Source organism: Phacochoerus africanus, chromosome 7 (genome assembly GCF_016906955.1).
Source record: "Phacochoerus africanus isolate WHEZ1 chromosome 7, ROS_Pafr_v1, whole genome shotgun sequence".
Taxonomy (NCBI): Eukaryota; Metazoa; Chordata; class Mammalia; order Artiodactyla; family Suidae; genus Phacochoerus; species Phacochoerus africanus.
In genome coordinates this window covers 97,040,608-97,066,247 of record NC_062550.1, presented here as the reverse complement: position 1 = coordinate 97,066,247, position 25,640 = coordinate 97,040,608, and the positions used below count along the sequence as shown (strand labels likewise).

Here is a 25,640-nt window from a genome sequence, read left to right as displayed (position 1 = left end):
GACAAACCAGGGTTTTGTTGAAACATTTTTAAGCAAGCAAACAAACAAATGCTTGGTTGTCCAGATAATAGGAAGCAAGCTTTTTTTTTTTTTTTTTAAATAGCGCTTTAATTATTTTTTAAAAACCGTGGAGACTGTAGAAACAAACTCGTTGGGCAATCCGGTGCTTTTATTCCTCTCAGGCGGCGTGGGGGCGTTATGAGCCATTGTTCCGGGGATCCGACCCCCTCACCCGCCGTCACCTACTGCACGCGGCGGGGGTCGCGCTCCTTCATCATTTCTGAGCAGCGAGCTCAGCTTCCGACAGAGGAGCCGGCCTGGCGGAGCTGCCTGGGCTAGGTGCACCAGGGCGTCCGGAGCCGGGCAGGCAGCCCCCACCATCCGCAAAGCGTGAGGAAGTCTTCCTGCGAGGCCGGCAGGCCGCGGGGGCTCAGGAGAGCTCCGCGCATTGCCTACTGTAGACCCAGAGGCTTGTCAGAGGAGAGGCCGCCCGCCCCCACGCTCGACATCCCGCGCGGGGTTACCCTCTTCCCTGCGCGGGCAGCAGCCCCCTCCCCTGCGTCGCTGGCGACTCGCACAGCACCGCCCGCTCCTGCGCGTTGCGCTCCTTGCCGGCGCCCGCCGCCTCCGCCTCCGCGTTCAGCGGGCGGGGGCGCCGGGCGACCCCCAAGGCAGGTGGGGGGGGGGCCCAGGGTGGGACTTGGGGTTCTGGGGCAGGTGTGGGCTAAGGAGGAACGCCAGCCGGGCCCCCCTTGCTCCCGAGGCGAGCTGGGAGTCCTGGGAAACATCTCCGCCACGGTGCAGAGCTCGCAGGTAATTGGAGAGGTGCCGGGCAGGCCCCCGAGCCGCGCTCGGCCGGGGGACCGCGGGGCAGGGCGGGCGGCTGGGGGCCGGATGGAGGCGTGGCGGGCCGGGGCCGCCGCGGCGGCGGGAGGCGCATTCCCGGCGCGCAGAACTCTATTGTTACATACGAGCACAGGGGCCTGGCGCTCCCGAGCGGAAAACCACCTGTGTGCGGCCGGCGCGGCGCGCAGGCGGGGCGGGTGGGGCTGGGGGCTGCGGCCGGAAGGCGCGGGCCCTAATCCGGCTGCCCCTCCCGAACCCGCGGCGGAAAAGAGGCTGCGCATTGTCCCGCCGCCGCCGCCGCCGCGGAGGCGGAAGCGGGGGCAGCGGCTCGGCGGGGAGCGCCTCTGCCGCCCCCCTCCCGGCGCGGTGCGCCCACTGCTGTGTGGCAGAGGGCACCCGAGGTCGCGGGGTCTCCCCTAGCCAGACGCCCCGCACCCACGGGCCTGCCTGCAGGCGCCCCCGCTCCCATTTGCATTTTTAGTCACCCGCCTCTTCCCGGGTTTGAAGAATGTAGGCTAAAAAAAGGCGGCTGCGAGGCCCAGGTTGCCAATTTTGGAGCTCGGCTGCGGGCGGGCCGCCCCTGGAGGAGCGGGTTCCTTGAGAGTGGGGGTTGCCGCGCTCTTGTCCCCGTGCCTTTTTTGGGCATCACTTGGAACCGAATTCCCATCTTTCACTGGATATCGTGCAGTGCCAGCTGGAGGAGGCTTGCGCTGGAGTTGACACCTCCGATCCGCCCCCACCTGTTGTAGGCGTCCCTACCCAAGACCATTCTGTCCCTGGGACCGGGAGCCCGGGAGGGGAGAGGCACCGGAGCTGAGCAGGGCAAAGCCTTTCAGGCCAAGACCTCTGACATAAGAGGCGGGGAGGGCAATCGGTTTCTGCTCAGCTGTGTTTAGAAGGGCGGTCCCCTGAGCCTGGCAGTCAGTTTGGGAGGGTGGTCGCAGCACTTCTCAAACCTGAACCTTTTAGTCTCACCCCTGCTTCCGAACCCTTCGCTCCTCCTCGGCGCATTCTATAAAAATATGTCACTCTGACCGCTTGGTCCTAAAAAGTGTAGTGTAGGGTGGAGCGGCCTGGGTTTCAATTGTGCCCTTACCTCTTCCCAAGTATTAGCATGTAACTCTCATTCCGCAGTCTGCCACGTGGGCATAAGGAAAATGATTTTTAAAAATATGTGTAGAATCGGTCAATATGGTAGAATCGCTGTGATGATTGAATGGGTACAGCAAGCTGCCTTAACACGTTGTTGATGTGTCATTGCCTGTTGATGTTATCTTTATCTTTCTGAATTGCCAACCTGCAGAACTGCCTGGGTCCTTTCCATCCCAAAGACGCCCCTTGAGGCCTAACGGGCAACCTTGAACTTTCTAGTCTAATGAGAAATCCTCTGAGAAACGCCCTACACAGTTTCATCCATCGCACTTCAGCTGTCAGGCAAAGCAGGTGCTGGTACACGTCAGGGTCAGAATCTTTGCACGCGGTTAAATGCGGAATATACACAGCTACCTTTCTGATCTCTTCCTACAGGTCCCTTTTAAACTCTAAACTGGCATAATTAGAAGTAATAGGTGGTGGGCATTTACCACATTGCGGGGGGGGGAGCACGATTCCTGTGTTTCCATGCATAGTTCCTTCAGGCTTCAGAAAACCCCATGCAGATTATCCCCCATTTATAGAGAGGAAGGCTTGCCTGAGGTCACACAGTAGCCAACAGTAGGGTCGGGGTTTGAGGCCTGACTCTTCACAGACCCTTAAAGATGACCACAGGCAGGGCGTCGTGGAGACTAGCCCACCGCCTTTTTCTGTTCCTGCTGGCATTGGGAGGATTCGAGGTCTGCACTTGGAATTTTGTCCTGCAGGCTTTTCCAGCTTCACATATTATGTTGCTCCTTCCTCACAGGTGTCCAGGATCAAAAGTTAGGCTCCTTTCCTTCCTGCTCCTTTCACATCTAGTGGTTTTCTTTGACTGCATGCACCACTGGACAACCATTCCATAAATGCCATATATCATTCTGTCTTGGGATGCGTCTTAGAGTCTGATCCTCACAGCTGCCGTTACTGGTGTGTGTCAGTGCAGCACATGGGCCTCAGTTCAACCCTCAGCTCTGTCCCTAACTAACGAGTCGTTTGACAGGAACGAGTAATTTAGCCTCTCTAGACCTCCATTCATTCGTTCCCTTGAGGTTCCAGGAAAGCAGGAGTGCATAAAACAGACGAGCATCCTGCCCTCCTGGAGCTTATGTTCCAGTGAGTAGAGACAATAAACAAACTAAATAATTATACGGTATATGAGAAAGGGAAAGTGCTGTGGAGAAAAACCAGGGCAAGAATCCAGCAAAGGTAGAATGGGGAATTGTTACCTCTGCATCAAAGAACGGCGAGGGTTCGAGACGGCCAGGATGACACACAGTAGGTGTGGGCCACAAAGTGGGTACCCAGCGCATGTTTTTTTAACTCGCTGCTTCGTTTCTGCGGAAAGCTGACTCCCTGTTGCAGGTGATCCTGCTTTAATCTCCTCATCCTGGCCCTGGGGGCAGAGCTCCCAGGAAGCGCTCTCTCAGGAGATTTCTGGGGACTGAAAGAACAACAGGCTTCCTTACTTCTGGACGCCTCAGTTCCCTGCTGAGGGTTTTGTTCACATGTAAACAGCTGTGTTGATAGGTTGGAGAATACAGCAGGTCAGCGCTGATCCATTTTTTGTAAGTGCACAAAAGCAGTTTCATAGATCCTGCTCGGTGAGCGTGTGTGCGCGTGCACACACTGAGCACTCGTGCTTGAAATCGTCCTGGTGTCTTCCCTTGGAAGGTTCCTTAAATGTCAGTCTTTCAATTCGAAATGTTTGCTTGGTTATCAGAGAAGTATTCCCACTTTTGCTGGAATTTTCCTGTGTTTGAGAACACTCGCGATGCACGAGGTTCGTGTGACCATGAATCTTCGTGGTGTGATCTCTGTGAATACAATGCCATTTATTAACACATCCCGTGAAAGCGGCCACACCGACCTTCCACTCATAAGGAGAGCGTGTTTTGGAAGATCTGACTAAAGCCAGAGTCTGGTAGCGTGTGCAGGATTCATTTTTAGAGGGCCTCGAAGTGAGCACCGCTGGCTTTCAGAACAGCTGACCTTAGAACGGGATTTCACTGCCTTTGAGAACTAGGTTGCAAATAGTCTGACTTGAAGTAAAGGGCACATGAGGTTCACACAACTCACGCTGAGCTGTCCTGACAGGAGCCTCCAAAAGACAGCAACGTTTGTCTGCCCGGCAGGACCTGCGGAACCCAAAGGACCGACGATGGGACACCCAGGTAAGACACGGCGGTGGGCTGTACACGGAGAAAACCAACGGGAGCTTCGAACACGCGCCCCCCGTGAGCATGCCGAGGCTTGGAGATCCTGGTGGGCGATGGGTCGCTCCCGGCAGCCTGCTCAGGGTTGAGAAGCTGATGTCCCCCACGATGCCACAGTGGTGGGCAAGGCAGACCCAGTCAGAGGCAACCAGCAGCAGTGGGCCAGTCACCCCCAGAGCCCCCTCGAGGGGGTGGTCGGAGGCAGGAGGTGGCACGTTCACACCTTGCGCGAATGACACCACCTGGACCCGCTGAGAAATCCAGACCCGGGCCCCAGTCAGACTAAGCTTTTCAAGGCGACAGGCTTCGCCAGCTTTTTTGTGTTGCTGTTTCCTGTCACCTGATGCAATGCCCATTAGTGTACACGCAGGATCCCACAGAGACTGTATCAAGGGACATTCTTTGGAAGTTAGCCAGCCCCGGTGCAGGACATTCACTTAAAGAGAGCAGCGTGGCTTTCTCCTTTCAGATGCTTTTTGTTCCTTTCCTTCCAGTGGGAAAACATTTCATTGACCCTTGGGAGGCATTTCATTGATTCTTTCCTCTTATCCCTTAGTTTCCTATGTGTGCCTGTACAGGTAAGAACGTATCAGGAGGCTGGCGTCTCTGTATCTGCAGCAAAGCCAAGCGCATTCCCGACTGGTTCTGGGGGATTTGGTTTCCATTTTGTTTGGGAAAAGGAGCAATGGCATCCTGCTGCCTGTTGTAATATTTCCAAAGCCCTGGCGATGATCCTTAGTGGGAAACGAGGCTGACATTTCCTTCCAGGGAGGTGAGGGACTGTCTCTATATTCATCTTTCCAGAATCTTCCATGGTCATGTCATGAGGCCTCATGTGGGCAGCGTCCTAAGCATTGGCCATGCTGTGTCTACCTGCAGAATATTTGCCTTGTGCCTCCTTGTGTGGGCCCGGTCTCCTCTGGCGACTTCTCCTCAGCTTGTGTTGCCTTATTTACGCAGGCGTGAGCGGTACACATAGCTGTGGTGTCAGAGAAGTCATTATTTTGCTAAGTAGGTACTGAATTTCCTGCCCAGCCTGTGTTTTTGCGTCCGTGAAGATGACTCTATGTGCCCACCCCACAAGGAAGGCGTTAGCTGAGTTTGTCAGACTTGAGAACTCACAGGTTTCCCACAAAGATATGAGCGGAACCTCAGGGGCCTCCAGACCCCAGTCTAAGCAGTGCTGCTTTAGGCCATTGGGTGGGTTAATTGCAAAAGTTCCATTCGGATGTGGCACAAAAATAACAACATAACCCTACCATTTATTCTGCACCAAGCTTTGCATGTTCCCGGTCTAACTCCTGTGATGATTTGGCATAGCAAGGGTATTGTCACCACGGTTTTTTCGTGGGGAGGGCTGGGCTCAAATGTCAGATGATTCCCCTGGAATCCAAACATTTCAGTCCCTTCAAAGCCTCTTTAGTACACCCTGCTCCGTACTAGATAAGGAGACTTCGTGCAACCTGTTAAAAAAACAGCAGCGTCTAGATTATTTGTTAAATTTTATCTGCCTCCTCAAGACTGGGAGTTCCAGAGTCAAACCAACCTGGATTGTAAACCTTTCCAGCATGTGACTCTGCAGGAAAACACATAACCTCTGTATACTTGAGTTCCCTTATCTGTAAAATGAAGATAGCCTATCACGGGACTATTGTAATAGATGGGTTATATTAGTAAGAGGGTAGGAAAAGTCCTGAAACAATAATAATTCCTTGACAGTTACCAGTTTTATTAGTCACACACTCTAAATAAATGTTTATTGACCTTACTGGAAAAGGATTATGTAATGAGAAATACTACAGTGTCGATTTTGCTCTTAAGAACAGGGAAAACAAATCCCGTGCAAGATTCTGGGGAAAAAAGGGAAAAAGTTAAAGACGAGAGTTGATTGTTTTACCACCCCCCTTCGTTGCTGATGTCGGCAGCACAGAAGTGACAGTTTCTCACTATGTCAAGAGATCTGGATAAATTGGGGATGCTGAGGATGCTGGTTGCTTCAGAGGGACTTCCCAGCAGGCCAGGACTCGCCTGCTGAAACAGCAGCCACCTGCCCCCTCCGTCACTGCGGGCCCTTAGCTGTTCCTATTCACTGCACAGTCTGCAGGAGGCAGGTTGGAAGTCTCCTGGCCCAAGAGTTCCTGCTGCGGCTCAGCGGTGACAACCCAACTAGTACCCATGAGGATGCGGGTTCCATCCCTGGCTTCCCCCAGTGGGCGGGGGATCCTGTGTAGCCATGAGCTGCATTGTAGGTCACACATGTCGCTCAGATCTGGCATTGCTGTGGCTGTAGTGTAGGCCAGCAGCTGCGGCTCTGAGTCGACCCCTAGCCTGGGTACTTCCCTATGCTGCAGGTGGAGCTCTAAAAAGACCAAAAAAAAAAGGAAGTCTCCCAGCCCAGACCAACCATTGTAACCATCGTCACTGATCTGGGTTTGCAGTCACTGGTGGGAGCACCCATTTATACACTTAAGCTCTTAAGCGTCCTGCACCTAAGAAATGTGCCTGGGAGGTTCCTTCCTTCTGGGGGCGTCTAGCCTAGCAAGGGCTTTTCTGGTGGCGGGGGTGGGTGTGAGAGCAAGTCTCCCATGACTGGAAAGAATCTTCCATTCATGGATGAAGAGTTCTCTGCTCAAGGCCACTTTGTGGAAACATACCGAGCCTTGAGTAAACTGGCCACCCGCTCAGCACAGTTTCTATAGGAATTTTTTGCACACTTAGGATGCCAAGGTTATTTTTATAAATGTCTGACAAGTGTGCATCTTTTGGTGTAAACCCCGTCAGATTTTTCTGGAGCCATCTGAAGTTTTAGATTCTTGACCCAAACTCCGAAAGTCTAAACCCTTGCTAGGTCAACCCTTCCTCCCCCCACTCCCCCCTCCCCCATCCCCACCACACCTTCCTTGCCTAACCAGTTTCCCAAGGGAGAAACCTTCGGAGGGGGATTTCTCTGCCTTTTGTTATGTTGTCTGTAGGCTAATGTCCTTTTAGTAATTTGGTGGGGCCACTGCAGCGCTCTGTGCTTTAAAGATGGAGAATTGGCTGTGACGCTCTCTAATACGAACCAATACCTTAGGCTTAGTGACCTGTGTGTGCATTTGTTTTTTTTTTTAACTTGAGTAAAAGATGCTAAAAAGTTATTTCCGTTGCTGAAATTGGTGGCATCTGCCAAGTGTCCTTGTTAGGGGAGGTATGACAGGACCCATGGATCTCTCAGGACCACATGCAAGAAGGCAGCCAGCGCACCTGCACCTATAACCACGCAGTCCCCAGGGCTGGGGCCTGTGACCCTCTGCTTCCCCTAGGATCCTGCGGTTTATTTGGGAACCTGGCTGCCTTCCCTTCAGCATGGTTCTTTCATGCAAGGTGCTGTTCATCCAAACACGGAGCTGGAAGAAGGACTCAGTTGGGATGACTGTACCTCCTTGCTAAAACGTAGGTTTTTTTTGGTCTGGTTAAATTTGGTTGGAGATTAACTTTTCGAGTGAGCGTGAGATGGAGTGCGCTGAGGAGTGTGACCTAAATCTAGGGCCTTTAGCCACTAGAGGCCCCTGATTTCTATCCAGAGAATCTGACATTTGTCTAACAGCCACCTTGGCTCAGAAGCAAAGCTTTAGAAAAATAGAGATGCTCAAGTCCCAGCTCCAGGAAGTCTGACTTAAACGATGTAAGGCGGGTCTCAGGCATCCATATGTTTCAAAAGGTCCCCGGGGAATTCTCATATGCAGCCCGGGCTGAGAACCTCTGCTTTAGAAGGATTCATAACACTCCCCGCCATCATTCCCCCTGCCTAGGGAAGGGCTTCTGGCCAGGCCAGTGGGTCTCAAAATAAAGGTTTAGAAACAGCTGGAGGTACTTGCCTGTAATCCACACCCCAGCCTCCCACTCAGGGACTCTGATTGAGGTCTCGAGAGGGACCCAGGCAACTGCCCCATAGCCCAGAAGCCAAGAGTGGCTCTGACAGATGGACCACAGTTTGAGATGCTCCTCAGAGCTCAGGCAGCCAGATTCCCCACCCACCAGCTCTAGTCCACAAGTATAGACATTTACCTGGAAGGATGAGTTAAATAGTACATTTTATCCACAAATATCAGACCTTCACAACAGACCTTCGATATGCCTAATCTGCTTGTCATTGTCAACTCCACTCTTGAACTGGCACGGACGCCTGAAACAGTACCCCGATCTGCCTGTGGTTTTGCCTAAAAGAAGGTTTCTTTTAATAACAGCATCAGGCCTTTTGCCATGCACCTGGTGTTCCTGAAATGATCTGAAATGATTGCTAGGGCCCGTGGAAGTCAGCAAGCGTCAGACCCTACTGTCGCAAAAGAATAAGTCTGATGGGGGAGGTTAGACACGTGCCCAGGTTGCTAGAATGCTAGAATGTAAGGAAGGAAATATAGCCATTGCCGTAGGGGGGGAAAAAAGTGCTGTGGGAACAAGAGGAAGAAGTGGATTCATTGACCTTGGGTGTTGGGAAATGTCCCAGAGAAGACGGTAGTCGAGGTGGATCCCTGTGGATAAGCAGATCCCCCCTCCCCCGCCCTAGAGGCACAGGAGAGGAAGGTCAAGCCAGGTAAGAGCCAGATGGCCTGCGCATGGGATTGGAGGATGGATGGACACGCATGAGGACTGGAGAGCAGGTGAGCGGTACCAGGGGCACAGAGGGGCAGAGAAAGAGGAGAGGTGGTTTAAAGCCTGCTGCACCTGGGCTCTGGAGGTCCTGCTAAAGAGTGTGGCATTTTCCTTTAGGCAGTGAGAAGTCATCACAGATGTTTTTAGAGGGGTGTGACGTGAGTGCAGAATCTGGCTCTGGGAAAAAAAGGGGTGAGTAGACTGCAGGGGAGAGAGAAACTGGGAGCAGGAAAACCAATTAGGAAGCAGTTGCCGTTGCTCAAGAAAATGATGCTCTCCACCACAGTGGTCCCGTTCCTAAAATAATGCACCAATCATCATGCTTCATTTTACTCCTCTTATTTCTGGGGCTAGAAAAAAATCACTTACCCCTTCTGTGACTCAGAATCCCTCCCTATTAATAGAAGATGACAAAATCCTTATCTTACCTCACACAGGGAGGTGCTGGGAGACGCTTGTATTTGTAGCCAGGGAAGAGGGGAAATCTTATTCTAAATGCCAGTGGTGTCACTTGTCTCCAGGAGAGAAACTGCTTTTTGCCTCTAACTTTTTATCAGAAACACCTCAGACCTGCAGAAAAGCTGAGCGTTGAGTAAAAGCATCAGAAATAGTCTTTGGAGGGAAATTTCTGCAGAAGTTGCAAGTCTCATTGCCATAGCGGTGACAAGTGCCACATCCCACACCGAAAAGGTCCATCTGCTGCTACAAGTGATGGCCCTTCCTGGAGACATCACCTGCCACTGTCCACAGTTTACCTAAGGGCCCCCTCCCAGTGCTGGTACCCTCTGTGAATTGGAACAGATATATACGGATGCGTATCCACCATTATAATATTGTACTTCCTGCTTTTGCTTTAAACCTAAAACTGCCTTTGAAAATAGTCTATTTTAATAGAAATGAAAAAATATGTATCCTGCCTCAGATTGACTTGGAACTACAGAATACAGTTTCTTCATGAATTAGATGAAAGCCCCTTTTCAAATGTTTACATGTATTATGCAATTTTTTCTTTTATTAAAAAAAAAATTGGAGTTCCTTGGTGGCCTGGCAGTTAAGGATCTGGCAATGTCACCGCTATGGTACAGGTTTGATCCCTGGCCTGGGAACTTACACATGTTGCAGGTGAAGCCAAAAAAAAAAAAAAAAACCCATTATGGAGTTATATTTAGGTAGATGAAACTTGTGTATGAATTTGATTTTGCACTGAACACACGTTGAAGATGGACTCATATCAGGAAACATGGGGCTACCTCATTCTTTTTAATGGGTACATAGTATTCCACTACATGAGCACAACATGGTTTATGAAATCTTCCTATCGATGGACATAGTGGTTCTTCATAATACTTTTGTATACCCACCATGAATAGGTATTTATTCATACCTCAGCTGACACAGTGTGCTCATAAACCTTTTGCCAATCAGAGAGATGAATCCTGACATCTCATGGCAGCTTTTAACTCCCATTTCTCTTATTAAGAGTCAGGTTGTAGAGTTCCCGTCATGGCTCCGTGGTTAACAAATCCGACTAGGAACCATGAAGTAGCAGGTTCGATCCCTGGCCTTGCTCAGTGGCTTAAGGATCTGGCATTGTACTGAGCTGTGGTGTAGGTTGCAGATGAGGCTCGGATCCCGCGTTGCTGTGGCTCTGGTGTAGGCTGGAGGCTACAGCTCCGATTCAACCCCTAGCCTGGGAACCTCCATATGCTGCAGATACAGTGCTAGAAAAGACACAGAGCCAAAAAAAAAAAAAAAAAGAGTCAGGTTGGGCATCTTTTCATATGTTTAAAGGCTGTTTGAATTCCTTTTCCTATGAACTGTTTGCTCCCCCTCTGCCCCATTTTTTGGACTGGTAAATAAATAAAATCTTATTTTATTTTTACGCCTTATTTTTCAACCATAACATTAAGTAATATTGAGCCACTGAAGAGAAATACTCTAACTCAATCATTAGTTTCAAATAGAAAAAAAACAGAAAACCTCAGAGGCACTCAATCATCCCCGGGTACACTGTGCTGCATAACTCACTGATGCCTGACTTTCCCTTTTCAACTCATTCTAAACGTCACATGAGGATGAAAACGCCTCTCCTCAGGCTTGCTCAGGGTCCAAGGGCCCTGGTGTATGTTTGTTTTGTTTTAATCCCAGGAGAGTGTTTGTCTTAAACTCAGCCTCGGACATTATCTGTGCAAAACATCCAAGGAATTTTAACTCCTTACTGTTTAAAGGAACAGCCCTACTGTTCTCTTCCAGCATTCACAGTCCCTGCCTTTCTTTTCCTAATTTTTTTTGTCTTTTTTTTTTTTTTTTTTTTCTGTCTCTTTAGGGCTGCACCCGCAGCATATGGAGGTTCCCAGGCTAGGGGTCGAATTGGAGCTGGCCTACACCACAGCCACAGCAATGTAAGATCCGAGCCGCATCTGCTACCTGCGCCACACTCATGGCAACGCTGGATCAAGGCCACTGAGCAAGGCCGGGGATTGACCCTGCGTCCTCATGGATGCCAGCCAGGTTTGTTCCCACTGAGCCACAACAGGAACTCCATTTTTTTCTGTCGCTGCCTTTTGATTCCACTAAATATCGAAGAGCTTTTATCCTCACCACCCTTCCCTCTCCCTAAGAAGATACTTTCTGGTCCATTAAATAGAGAAGTGAAAAAGTCCTTTCACTTCTTTTTCTCCCTCTAGGTATGGTTTAAAGTGTCTGGTTTACAACCCCCAAATATCACATTGCTCTTGGCAGCTGATATTCTTTAGCTGTCGATTAAAAGATACCTATTCTATCCCAAACAGCATATCCTGAATCAAAAGGATCGTCAATATTACCTTGAACTGGCTTTATCACCAGTACATATCAGGAATTTACTGAAAGGGAAGGGGAGGTCAGGACACAAAGAAGGCAGAGGGTAGCATCAGTGGTGATAGGATGGAGATCAGGAAATGGGCTTGTAAATAGGAGGCTGCATGTGGGAAAAGCGACTGTCAGTTGTCTTCGTCCACCACCAACCAGACTGGGCAGAAGCAGCCAATCAGAGAAAAGGATTACTAATACCCAGTCATACTGCGGTGCGATGAAACCCACTTACAGGAACGTTAGATGAGATTTAGAGAAAAGAGTCTCAACGCAGAGACACTTCGCTGGAGCAGCTCTAAAGAACCTTAATGTAAACTTTAGGTCTCCATTCATTCTTTTTAAGAAGAGAATGGACTGTAGGCAGGAGGCTGGATTGGAGATATAATGTGTGATTTAAAAAAAAAAAAAGCATTGTTTTAATCAAATCGCCTAGAGAATAAAAGCTGTGTCAAAAATTACTTGTTAGTGTTACGTTGAGAGGTGTGATCTCAGGGCTGCAGAAGTGAGGGAGAGAGAGATGAGGCAGCGGAGGAGGGAAGCAGATACCCAGCGGGCATGTGAAGGAACGGGACGTACGCTCACGAGGAAATATGCCCAAGCAGGTGTTCTTCCTCCAGGTCACCTTGAAGCAATCCATCAGTGGAGGAGGGCGTGCAGAGAGGAAGAAGGATTTATCTTCTTGGCCTCTCGTCCTTGATTCAGTGCTGCACATCTGCGTTGTTAGCCACTTAGGGGAGCCATCAGGGAAGCCAGGAAGCTGCCTGGAAGAGATGGGAGGGCAGCAGCCACGCACGCGGCACGTGAGTCTTGTCAGGTCAGACCCAGGCCAGGGACCACTGAGGCTCCTGTTAGGGCAGGTGAGATGTGGTCCCTCCGGAGCCCTGTCTCAGGAGGCTGTCCATTCTGGACAAGCCCAAGGCCAAGTCTAGGGCTCAGGGGAAGCTGGGGCATCCTGAAAGGCACAGAAAACAGACCAGTATGGGAGTTCCCATTGTGACTCAGTGGTTAACGAACCTGACAAGCATCCATGAGGATGCAGGTTCGGCCCTTGGCCTTGCTCAGTGGGTTGAGGAGCCGGCATTGCCATGAGCTGTGGTGTAGGTTGCAGACTTCGCTCGAATCCCACGTTGCTGTGGCTGTGACGTCGGCCGGCAGCTACAGCTCTGATTGGACCCCTAGCCTGGGAACCTCCATGTGCCACTGGTGTCACCCTAAAAAGACAGAAAAAGACAAAAAATAGACCAGTATGGTCATGTTTATAAATTATGAAGAATAATTTTAAAGCTTTTTAGGATCCAAGAATGAGTGCTTTTGTGAAGGTTAGTATGGATGACTTTGAGATAATGAGTCATCAAGTCATAATGAATGAGAGGGTAGAAATTCTATTATTACAGGATTTGTGATTGCTGAAATATTTTTTATGATTATTCGGATTGATTTCTGGCACTGAGCGTATGCCTTCCTAATCAGATGACTGTCATTAAAATTGATTCTAAAGCAGTGTTCATTCCTAAAAAAATGCTCTTAACCACGATTCTTTGTTTCTAAGTGGTATGTAATAATTTGTGCTAAGAAATACATCTCAACTTCTAGACACACATTTTACCAAAACTCCTATTGCACACACACACACACACACACACAAAGGCAACCTCTTACCCCTCTGCACATTCGTGTGCTCACAAGAGGTTTCCTGTGCTCTGGGGTCTAGGGTGGGAGGGCAGATGGTGGTGATGGAAGTGAGAAGAAAAATCAATGGCAGAGAGTCTGTTGATGGACTGAGTTTCATAATCTAAAAATGAAATAACCATAATTACTTATCCTAGTATATCCATCCAGATGACACGTGGACATTTACATAGAGGTAACAGGAGGGCCTACGTAAAGCCTTCTGCAAAAAAGTTGGTTTCTCAAAAAATGTACATTCTCTTGGATTCTTGAGATTCTAGAAACTTATTTCAATTAAAACCAAGTGAAATGACCACAGTTTTGGTGTCACCTGCATACATACAACCAGAAGGTAGCTTTAGGGAGCAAGCAACACATGGGCATGGATCCCCAAGGTCACCCTGTCTTCATGTCCTCTCCGCACCCCGCCATCAAAAGCCCCACCGAGAACAGTCTGTGTTCTCCTGCTTACCGCAGATCGCTATCTGCATGTAGTCTCTCTCCTCCAGCTCCCCTCTAGGCGTTTCTAACCCCTTATGAGGTTAGAGAGCTTGTACTGTGGCGCGAGAAAATATTCACGCACTGACTTTATGTCCTCAGGAGAAAGCAGACCGCATGCACAATTCTGTTGCCACTAAGTGACACGAGTTTATCCCCTTTTCTTTGGACAGTTTAATGCCAAAGCTTCGAGAAGAGGGTAAACAGCCCAATTTGAGCCCGAGCCCGAGTTGCGATGTCTGAGAGGGATCCGAGCGGATGTGGAATTACATGTTGGTACCTGAGCGCCCCCACCCTGGAATGAATGTCTGCTTCCAAAGCACTCGATTCCGGAGGGAGGTGGAAGGAGCAGCAGAGACCGCTTCGTGCCCACACACGCAGCCATCTGCCGTTCCAACCGCACACCTCTCCCCTCCGCTTCCTGCTAGTGATTCACCTCTTCTCTTTCTCCTTCAAAGATAACTGTGTAGGCATTTAAGGAGGGGAACGTCATTAAGAAAAGGGGAATCTGGAGTTCTTAGGATGAGGTAGAGCCGATTCAACTGTCTGGAATTTCACAAAGCAAACAGGGTGGGCGTGGGCTCTGGGCTCCTCTCTCCTGCTGCTGCCTCGTTTCATAACAGGCTCTCAGCATCCAGGTCACCAGCGATAGCTGCCTGCAAACTAGGAGCGCATGTGTTGCTGAAAAGCAGAGGGGAGAGGAGCTCCCGTCGTGGCGCAGTGGTTAACGAATCCGACTAGGAACCATGAGGTTGCGGGTTCGATCCCTGCCCTTGCTCAGCGGGTTCAGGATCCAGCGTTGCGGTGAGCTGTGCTGTAGGTGGCAGACGTGGCTCGGACCCTGCATTGCTGTTGCTGTGGTGTAGGCTGGTGGCTACAGCTCCGATTCGACCCCTAGCCTGGGAGCCTTCATATGCCGACAGAGCGGCCCTAGAAAAGGCAAAAAGACAAAAAAAAAAAAAGCGAAAAAGCAGAGGGGAGAAAGGTCTCAGTCACGGGAAGGATCTGAGTTTCCCAGCTGGAGACACGGCTCGTCTTCCCTGCCATCACACTTGGCCACCGTCTTTAACTTCACACCGGCGGATGGCGTCTGTGGGACTTTTTCTAAGCAGACTGAAAAGCTGCCACCAAGGTCACGCTTCAAAGGAGACCTTGACCAAGAACCAGAGAAGGAGATTCCAGTCCCCGGCACCAAAAAGGGTTTTAGTGACAACATGCTGGGTGTTGCCGAGCATGTCCAAAGCGGGGGGCTTCAGAGATAGTTGACCAGCTGCGTCGCTGGGAGGCAGATGGGCCTCGGTTTGAACCTGCGCTCTGCGTCCACCTTCTCGGATGTTAGACAAGCTTCTAAACCTCTGGGGCTGTCAGGTGCCTCACGGGGTGGAGTAAGGGCCTCAGAGGATGATGGAGATGAAGGGTGGCCTGAGGTCCTCAAAACAAGGTAGATACACAGATGTTAGAGGAGCAGGAAGATGCCTCCTCGTTTCACTTCCGTGCTGACGATGCCCGGTGGACTCGAAGGAGAACTGAGGGGGAGGGACCAGCTCCAACAGGAGAGGAAGGGGCAGGCATGCTGTGGGACCCCGCAGTAGAGCTGCATGGGACAGACTCTTTCTGTTAATGTAGGACACAGGGGACAAGGAGGGAGGCAAGGGACCAGAAGGGCCTGATGGCGTCTTCTGCCACCCCTGACAGTCACCACATCCCCCGTGGCAAATGGAAGACCCAAGAAGTGAGCGTTGTGACTCCTTAGTAAAATAAACAAGTCCCGGAATGGACGGTGTTCTTTTTCTTTTTTCTTTTTCTTTTTTGCTTTTTTTAGGGGCGCTCCTGTGACCTATGGACGTTCCCAGGCTGTGGGTCGAATCGGAGCTACCCCTGCTGGTCTGCACCAGAACCATAGCAACACCAGATCCGAGCCATGCCTGCACCCTACACCACGGCTCACGGCCACGTCAGATCCTTAACCCACTGAGCAAGGCCAGGGATCGAACCCGCATTCTCAAGGATACTAGTCCGGCGCGTTACTGCTGAGCCACAATGGGAACTTCTGAACCGTGTTCTTAAAGACTCTAGCATGATGCCTCCATTTTTCTCATCTGTAAAGTGGGCGCTCTAATAGCACTTACATGTCGAGTTGTTGTGAAGATGAAATAAGATCATCAGTGGTGAAGGACCAAGCACCGGAGCCCAGTGTAATCGGCCGTCTGCGAATGTTAACTGATGTTATTACTTTGTGTCCCTTGTCAATATATGGAATTGTTAACAATTACTTCATTAACTTGTTGCTGCGTGGATTGACGTTCATTTAATAAGCCCTAGCCCACTCCGTCGAGGGAACTGAATCATTCAGACGCTCCATTCCTTTATGGATCATCCAATATTTACTCAGCTCGTAGGCTATGCTGGTGCTACGCTGGGCTCAGGAGACGGGCTCATTTGGCAAAAGAAGCTTGAAGGCTGGTCAGGGAGAGAGACACATAGCGGCAAAGAGGGTGAGACAAGGTATAGGAAGTGTCAGCCGTCAGGAAGGGCCTCTCAGAGAAGATGCTTTTGGAACTGCATCCTGAAGGATGAGCAGCCTGAGGAGTTTGGGCTTGGGAACTTCAGGTGACAAAAACAGCTTGCAAAAAAGGATGAAGTTGTGGGGAAAGGAAAAAAAGAAAAAACAAACAAAAAAACCCCCACAAAAAACAGGCCTGGGAACCACGAGGACCCGGTGTGGGTGATGCTTGGCCATCTGCCTGGCGTCCTTCTCTGAATTCAGACCCTGTGCTGAGACCACAGAGGCCCACCTGTAGCTCCGCCCTGCCCCAGGGGTCGGGCCCAAGTCTGCTCTTCGTCAGAGGACACCCCATCAGCATCTGGTCACCTGGGTTCTCTGGGTTCTGTTCTGAGCTCCTGCTCCATTTCCAGCTGCGTGGGCCATGGAGGGTCGTTGCCTGCCCGACACCTCCCTTGCAGCCTCTCAGGTGGAATACAGGCTGCGGACCGCTTGCGGGAAGTCTCTGACGACAGCCGAATGGCTCAACTGGGGCAGCACTGCCCGCACAGGAGTCCCCATCTACAACCTGCTTCCACTGCCTGGCACAGCTGCCCCTACAATCCTCACATCAACAGTCCTGGTTGGGCTCCCTGCGGATGGAATTCCTATCCTCCATCCTGACCTCGGCTCATGAAAAAGGCACGACTTTGGTATTGAAAGGAGTATCGAATGCATGCTTTGGGGAAGAAGGGGAAGGGGGATACAGCTTATGCAATATGCTTTCGCAAATTCCCCGCAAGCATCTGGACTTGGAGAAGGTGTCTGATACAAACCCTTGGAGTATACGAACCTTGGTGTGGTAGGCCCAGGCCTGTCTGTCCTGATAGGCGTTTTATGGCCTGTGTCATTTTCCTCGATGGTGCCCGGGAGCTTGGGACACCGGTCATATGCTACCAGCCACAACTTTTCAAAAACAAACTTGGAATAAAGTCACAAGAGGAAATGAGGACCATTTGGAAACTTGAGAACCCACACGTTCTCCATGTGATTTTTTTTTTTCTCTTTCAGGAAGGATTTCAAAGTTTCAACCTGTTTTAATGCTAGCCCATCTGGCGGCTTTATTAATGAAAACAGCAGCATCTTCTAATGCTCGCGTGTGAGGCAGAACTTTCCAAAAAATTACGGAAAGAACTTTTGGATCTGATGTACCATATTTTGTCTCCCCCCCGCCCCTTTGGGGGGTTGGGGGGGGACCAACTGGAGCACATTTTAGAGAGAGTATGTGCATAGAAATATGCAGTGAGTCATGCCTTGTGTTGTAGGTCTGTTCCGGTGCGTGGGGTTTCCAGAACAATTACATAAGTGTTAGCACAGCCAGGAACTTTTGACATTTGTGGCAGCTTTAATGGAGTTCTTTTCTTCATTGAAAATATCCTAATTGTTGTTGCCTTAAATTTAAAATGCATAAAACTAGTGAAGCAGCCTGCATTGATTCTGAGGCATTTCTATCAAGTGGGCTTTGTTGGCAAAGAAACTGAAGAAAATGTATTTGAGATAAAATACAAGTTATCAAGCTGTAACAAATACAATCATCTAATCCCCCAGCAAAAAAATTGCCTGGAAGCGTCAACTGTAAGTGAGATATCTTCATTTCTTTTTCTTCCACCATCCGTCAAGGCTTCCTCCACAATCTAAGCGTCTGTAGCACATTGTTTACGTAAATAGAGGAGTTATTCAATCACACAGTTTTGGAAGTGCCGGGGTTCCCAGAGTTACTAGAACACACCAATATCTTGCTTTTATTTTTCAGAGGATCACAGGAAATCATGCAGTATTCCAGGGGCCACTAATATGTTTGTGAAAATGTTATCTTGGGGTTCTCGTTGTGGCCCAGCTGGTAATGAACCTGACTAGTATCCACGAGGACGCAGGTTTGAATCCCGGTCCTCGTTCAGTGGGTTAAGGATCCGGCCTTGCCGTGAGCTGTGGTGTCGGGTCGCAGATGCGGCTCGGATCTGGCATGGCTGTGGCTGTGGTGTAGGCTGGCAGCTGCAGCTCTGATTTGACCCCTCGCCTGGGAACCTCCATATGCTCCCAGTGCGGCCCTAGAAAGCAAAAAATAATAATAATAATTTTTTTAAAGTTATCTTTTTTTAAAAAAGATACTCTAGTTTTAAGATATCTTCCAAAAAGTGAAACTAGAGAAAGACCCAGAGCCATTGTCAGGTGATTTGTCCCATCTCAAAAGTGAGTCCCCCAGAGTCAGGGTCGAGGAGCTTTCTAGGGAGGGTGGAGCCCTTGGAGTTTGTTCAGTGTCTTGCACAACTTTCCCACTGGCTTATTTTCCTGCAGATAAGAGGTTGTAGTTATGGGCGTTCCTGTGTTTATTGGTTCAAAAGATTGGTGCAAAGGACAGGCAGGCAGTGCGGGCGCTGACTCACAAAGGCTGCTGTTTGCTGGTGCCCTGAGTGCTCCTTACAGGGCAGAGGGCACAGTCCACTAAGTCCAGCTCTGCATACCCAAGCGCTGCTGGATGCTTTCCACATGACCGCGACTACTCCAACACCTTTCCGCTGTAGCAGAGCTGAGAACACACAACACCCTGGGAAGCCCGCTAGGGAAGGAAGGAGAGGTGAGGTTGTGTGAACGGCATAGGCCGTGCCCACGTAGGTCAGGACGTCAAAGGGATCGCGGCAGAGTACGTATCCCCATGCCTCCAGTCGTCATCAGGGTTTGCTGGTCGATCTTGGAGCACGACCTCTTGTCCAGGACTGTTTCCAAGATCAACTGAACATGTACCCCCAGAGCTTTAGGAGACAAGGTGAAAAGAGGGGTTTGGGGTCCCTGCCAAGTTTCCTGGATGATGGAGATGCTTTTTAGGAAGGAGGCGATGTGTTTATCCCAGGGCTGGGAGGGTGGAGGGGGAAGAAGGCAGCCTTCGTAGGTAAGGAAATGCTGCTAGAACCAAGGGCAGGTCACAAGGTAGCCTCTAGACCAACAGAAAGGAGGTGAGGGGAGCTGCCCTCGATTGTCTCACCGAAACACTCTTCGTCTCACTCATCGTATTCCTGGCTTTCTGCATGCCATTGTCACCAGGTCCAGCCAGCTCTCTCTCTCCTGATTCTGGGCTCCGTCTTTCACTCTCCACCTCCTGAGTTCAGTCTCTTACCATCTCTCCCCTGACCTTACCTGTGACCACAGCCTCCTAACTGGTCTCCCTGCTGTCAGTCTTGCCCCAGACAATCCTCGTCTCACCCAAGGGGTCTAGCCTGTCTAACAAAGGGACTGTCTTGGGCGGATTTCCGTCTGCTCTCGGGGCGGGTAAGGAGAGAGGGTTCCCAAAATTGATGGGAACCGGCGTGGGAGGGGATGGCACAGGTCTAGAAACCACTCAGTGGTGTCGTCTGTGCTCTGTCCCAGAAAGAATGGTCTTCTGTCATTTTTAGGGATTTTTCTTGGGGGGGGGGGGTCTTTCTATTCTCTTTTCAAGATTTTGATTGCAGGGCGTGAACAGTGTTCCCGCTTGGGTTAGAGCAGCTGTACGTTGGTGAGTAGAGAGCTGAGGGCTCCTCAGTGTAACAGTCGCACTGGATCTTCCATTGAGGGAGGTGCCATCCTTCCAAAGGAAGTCCAACGCTTCAAGAGAGAGCCAGTGATGAGCAGTCGGAAATCAGGACGTGCCCATGGAATGTTGGTGACAGGGGCAGCCTCTAAGGACAGTGAAATGCATGTTACCCCACGCCCCTCGGACAGCTTGGGACCTTTCCTCTCTTCCCTAATCAGCACTGAAGTCCTCGAAGGAAGAACCATGTCTTATTCATCTCTGTAGGCCTGCCCTCTCATGAACACTCACAGATACACACGATAAATATGCCTTGTGTGAAAGAATGAATCAGTGTCCTTTTGAATGAAGGCTTTGTTTTGTCCAGTCCATGAGAGTCCACAATGACTTTCTGGTCTTCCACCCTCTGCTGATCCTTCTCCCTGACCTAAACCGCTCCACACTGCACTCAGCCCACTCACGCACCCTCTGGCTGCTCCCAGAGGGCAAGCAAGAGAGCCAAGAGACTGTGTGTCAGATCAAGCTTCTTTCTGCTTCCACTCGTCCATCTCTTTTAGCCTCATTTGGGTCTTAGGAACTCGTAACATACATTTGTTCCGGGGGTGTGTAGTAGTTCTTGATGAGCTGGTACCTGCCTATCTTATTGGACATATTACAACGGAAAGAATGTGCTTTGAACTCAGACAGCTGTAGGTTCCACTGGGAACTTAACCAGTTCCCAGCTTTGTGGCTCTGGATCCTTTTAACCTCTCTGGATCTGGGGTTCCACATAAGTTCACTGAAGCTACAACAAATATAAATGAAAAAAGTATACGCAGACACTTGTCGTAATGCTTGTCACGTGACAGGTGTCTGGTAAACATCAGCTCCCTTCTGCATTGGTGGCTTGAAGTGGTAGAGACATGAGGGGAATGTGTGGTGCTAGAGGAGGGAATTTGAACTGAAAGGAGGAAGAGAGAAAAGCAGGATGAACACACTGATTTGTTCTAACATGTAGCAAATATTAATTTCTGCTTTTTTTTTTGTCTTTTTGCCATTTCTTGGGCTGCTCCCACGGCATATGGAGGTTCCCAGGCTAGGGGTTGAATTGGAGCTGTAGCCGCCGGCCTGTACCAGAGCCACAGCAACACGGGATCCGAGCCACGTCTGTGACCTACACCACAGCTCACAGCAACGCCGGATCCTTAATCCACTGAGCAAGGCCAGGGATCAAACCTGCATCCTCATGGTTCCTAGTCGGATTCGTTAAACACTGCGCCACGATGGGAACTCCAACTTCTTATTGAACTATATAAAACATAGCAAAGTTTCCAAAGATGTTAACAAATAGGTTTAAGAGAGACACGGATCCATACGTTTTCCGAAGAAACAGATATGCCCCAAACTAGAACTTGGATGGCCAGAGCATTGGAAGAGATTTCTGCTCCACTCTGGGATGCATTGGGAGGAAATCCTGGGTGCATCATGGGTTTTTAAGTTGTATCACCCAAGAGGTCATTTATATGGAAACCATGGAGCAGAATATGTCAAGGATTAGAAAGTCAAATGAGCAAGATGCCTCGGGGCAGCCAGGTAGAGGGCGGCTGGTGAGGCAGCCCAGTAACCTCTCTAGTTCTCTGGTACCCTCAGTGTTTCGTTGCTGCCCATCTCCTCAATTAAAGAATATTTTAAATTAATTACACATGTCGTAGTTAATTGTGTGATACACCACAACATTTTAGAGAGGTTAGTTCTAGAAAAGGGAGTTAAACAAAAAAACATCATTTGCTATTACTGTATCTTTGTTTTCTCTTCACACTTACACACACACACACACACAGCACATGCATTGGTACTGCACTAGAAATATAAGAGTTTCTCTTAAATAAAAAATGTGTTGACCTGAGGAGAACTGAAACCAACTCAAGAGCTCAAAGGCGCGCGGGGAGGGGGGCGTGACACCACTTCTCATCTCTCTGATGCTCCTTTTCCTCATTTTTCTCCGTCTCCAAAATTCCGAGCTGCTCACCCATTCCAGATTATTCCTGGGAGGCGAGGGAGGCCGGGGGTGGGGGGGGGGCTGTGCTCCTGGTGTGGGGATGCCTCATGCGCAAACTCATGGTGTGGAGAAGAGGGAAGATGTGGGGTAGAACTGGAGGGGAGGGAGTTGAAAATAGCATAACCCACACCATGCCTCTCCCTTTATTTATTTATTTTTTTTAATTTTTAGTCTTTTTATGACTCGAATGTATCACATCTGTAGTTGTATAATGATCGTAACAATGCAATTTCACAGGAGTGCCCTTGCCTCTCCCTTGCCAATGGCAGTTCTTCCCCGGCCCGGGGGCAGCCGCCTGCCACGATAGCCCAAGGAGAGGGAGCCTTGACTTTCTCTGGAGGACTGCTTTTTCCCTGGCCAAGGGGAGGGTGGCTGCATACTAGATGCCCTTGACCTGGACTTTCAGGGTGGAGAGAAGGGACCCCCAAGTGGAGACTGGTTCGCAGTCATTTCCCGGGTAGCCGTGCAGAAGGAAATTGTGTTACTCCCACCACCTGACTTCCTCGAGCCTCTCGTGGGCTTGTATAAAGCGGAGTCTCAGGTCCTCCTTCTGTTCCGTGAGCAGCTCTGTCTCCTTCCAAGACATTCATCTGTTTGCTTAAGATGTTCAGACTCGGCCTCTGGTATTTCCATCCCAGAATTTGGACTGAAATAGCTTCTCAGATGCTGTGGGCTTCAGTGTGCAAAGCTAAAGGGCAAAATGTGGGAACTGGGGAGTCGTGGGGCGAGGGGTGTCAACCATTTACTAAGGCACCAAACTCAGTTTTCTCAAGTCTTTCAAGTCCCAAATGTCGGCTTTCCAGCAGCCTCGCAAGCCTGCTAAGGACAAGGGAGACCTTAAACCCATTTTCTTGGGGGTGATTTGGTTGAAAGCACCAGATTCTCTAGGTCCTGCAATTCCGATAATGGCCACAGAGGCTAGAAAAAGGTCCCTGATGCTGGTCTAGGTGGGTACGTTTAAATCAGTTTTGTAAGCGGCAGCTCCAAAGTTGCACAGTTATTATGTAACAGATTATGATGGAAAAGCAGCCACTGCAGTGAGGTCAATAGGCATTTAAAAAATCACTGCGTGGGAACCTTTTCAAACCACAACCCTCCATTAGGAGCCTACATTTCCCAGAAGAGCCTCATTCCTTCATTTAGGCAGCAATTTTAAAGTCAGCCAGAACCACTGTTTCTGCACGACAGCAACTAAAAAAAAAAAAAAAGATAGACTGTATTTTACTTTTCCTATAAGCAGCATCTCCTGGTCATGGCATTTGGTATCCCTAAGATGTCACATTCTTTTGAAGTTATTTTCTTTTCACCTCTGGTTTGAAAAGTATCCTAAATCAGCGATGGCCAGCCTTCGCCTGCATGGAATTTAGGGAGAAAGAGGGAGCTGGGGGAAAGGGGTGCAGGGAAGATGAAGTTCCTGAAAACCTGACCAGAGCCCTCTGCAACCTCGTGAAGCTTCTCCTTCCTCTCCCTGTCTCTGTCCCTCCGCTTTCTTCCACTGTTTCTGCTGCTGCTGTCACTCGTCACTCCAGCAACCTGTTGGGGAGAACTTCTGTGTCCTCTCTGCTTGTCATTCAGCAAGCATCTGTTGAGTACTTATTCCGTGTATGTATGGAACATATATATTCTGTACCTATTCAAAAAATGTATATATATTGTCTCCAGATCCTGTACCAGGCAGTGGTAAACTAGGCAGGCAAGCTGCTTGCCTTCTAGAAGCTTCAATTCCAATGGAGGGAGACAGAAGCAAGCATGATGATTTAAGATCAGCTTGGCTCATAGGTCTTCCCTGGGTCTGCCCAGTGGGAGAAGGAGATTCCAGTGTCCTTTCGTCCTGGCCGGAAATAGTTGTTTGCCTGAAGTAGCAACTAATTCAGCCAACACTTCAGATGAGGAAAATCAAGAAATCACTGAGTTCGAATTCCCATGTGGGGCAGCGGAAACAAATCGACTAGTTTCCTTGAGGATGCGGGTTTGGTCCCTGGCCTTGCTCAGTGGGTTAAGGATGCGGCGTTGCCGTGAGCTGCGGTGTAGGTTGCAGACATGGCTTGGATCTGGTGTGGCTGTGGCTGTGGCTGTGGCGTAGGGCAGCAACTGTAGCTCCGATTCGACCCCCAGCCTGGGAACTAGAAGGAAGATCACTCGGGGAGGCTTTCACTTCCGATGATTTAGTCCAGTTTTCCTTTCAGCTTCTCCTTTGGAGGCTTTGAACGAGTACCTGGCGTTGGTGGAATACCCCACGTTTTGCAGAGCCTCTTCTGCCCTGATTTCATCTGGTCCCATGAGAAGGGCTGAGCAGGTATATCCCGATTTTACAGATGAGCAAACCGAGGCTCCCACTTGCCCAAGTGTTCTCAGCCAACCTAAGCGGACCGGAAACCGCCTGCCCTTTCTTGGTCCGCATCATGGTCCTTACGTCTCCTCTCCCAGCCGTTCGTAACCAGCTGTTTCATCTGTTGTCAAGCCCCTCTTTTGCTGTGGGTTTGATTTGGATGAGCCATGATATTTTGATGAGGGCCCAGAACATTCCCCCGGCACACACACACTTGCAAAGTGCATACCCCTATAATCTGCTTACCATCAGTTGTCAAAAATTATTACTTTTAAAACTTATTTTCCCTGGCTCAGAAGTCCTTCAGGAGAAGAACCGCATTTCCAGTGGGGCATTTGCCCTCCTAGCAAACATGGTTACTTGAAGCCGTCCCGAGAGGACGCAACACACCTAATGACTGTTTTGCATCAAAAAACCCTAGAAGCAGAAATACTGATGCAACCTCTGCATTTGTGACAGTAAGTCTCACTCTTCCATTACTCATTTGCCTGGTCCATCCCCATAGAAGGTGATCAAGGGAGTTCCCGTCATGGCGCAGTGGTTAACGAATCCGACTAGGAACCATGAGGTTGCGGGTTCGGTCCCTGCCCTTGCTCAGTGGGTTAATGATCCGGCATTGCCATGAGCTGTGGTGTAGGTTGCAGACGCAGCTCGGATCCCGCATTGCTGTGGCTCTGGCGTAGGCCGGTGGCTACAGCTCCGATTCGACCCCTAGCCTGGGAACCTCCACATGCCACGGGAGTGGCCCAAGAAATGGCAAAAAGACAAGAAAAGAAAAGAAAAGAAAAGGTGATCAATTTAGGGAAAAGGATAGAAACCACATGACAGATAACAATTTATTGTAATAGTATGGCCTCTATGGTTGAAAGGTAACATTTTCCAACACGCAGAGCAAGCCTGGCCCAATACTAAGTGTTTCATATAATTATCTCTTTGAATCTTTACCCCAGCCGTTTCAGGTAGGTGCTGTTACTATAGCCATTTTACAGATGAGGAAATTGAGGTTCCACAAGGTTAGTGGTGTGGCTCAACAATAGGTGAGTATTTAAGGGTGGAACCAGCATCTGAAACCATGGCTATTTTTTTATTTTATTTTTTTGTCTTTTTGCCATTTTGGGGGCGCTCCCGCGGCCTATGGAGGTTCCCCAGCTAGGGGTCGAATCCGGAGCGGTAGCCGCTGGCCTACGCCACAGCCTCAGCAACGCAGGATCCAAGCCGCGTCTGCAACCTACACCACAGCTCACGGCAACGCCGGATCCTTAACCCGCTGAGCAAGGCCAGGGATCGAACCTGCAACTTCATGGCGCCTAGTCGGATTCGTTAACCACGGAGCCACAACGGGAACTCCACCATGGCGATTTAACTGCAGAACCCTCTTTCCT

General features: G+C 49.8%; 1 protein-coding gene across 1 annotated transcript in view; it reads left to right on the top strand.

Moving 5' to 3' along the window:
• The window catches only part of LOC125130469 (WAS/WASL-interacting protein family member 3-like), a 50,858-nt gene that overhangs the window by 604 nt on the left and 24,614 nt on the right, over nt 1–25,640 (top strand). Inside the window, exons 3-4 of the mRNA XM_047785802.1 lie at nt 340–813; nt 4,075–4,151. Of these exons, the coding sequence (XP_047641758.1) occupies nt 340–813; nt 4,075–4,151 (551 nt within the window). The remainder of the gene's footprint in view (nt 1–339; nt 814–4,074; nt 4,152–25,640) is intronic.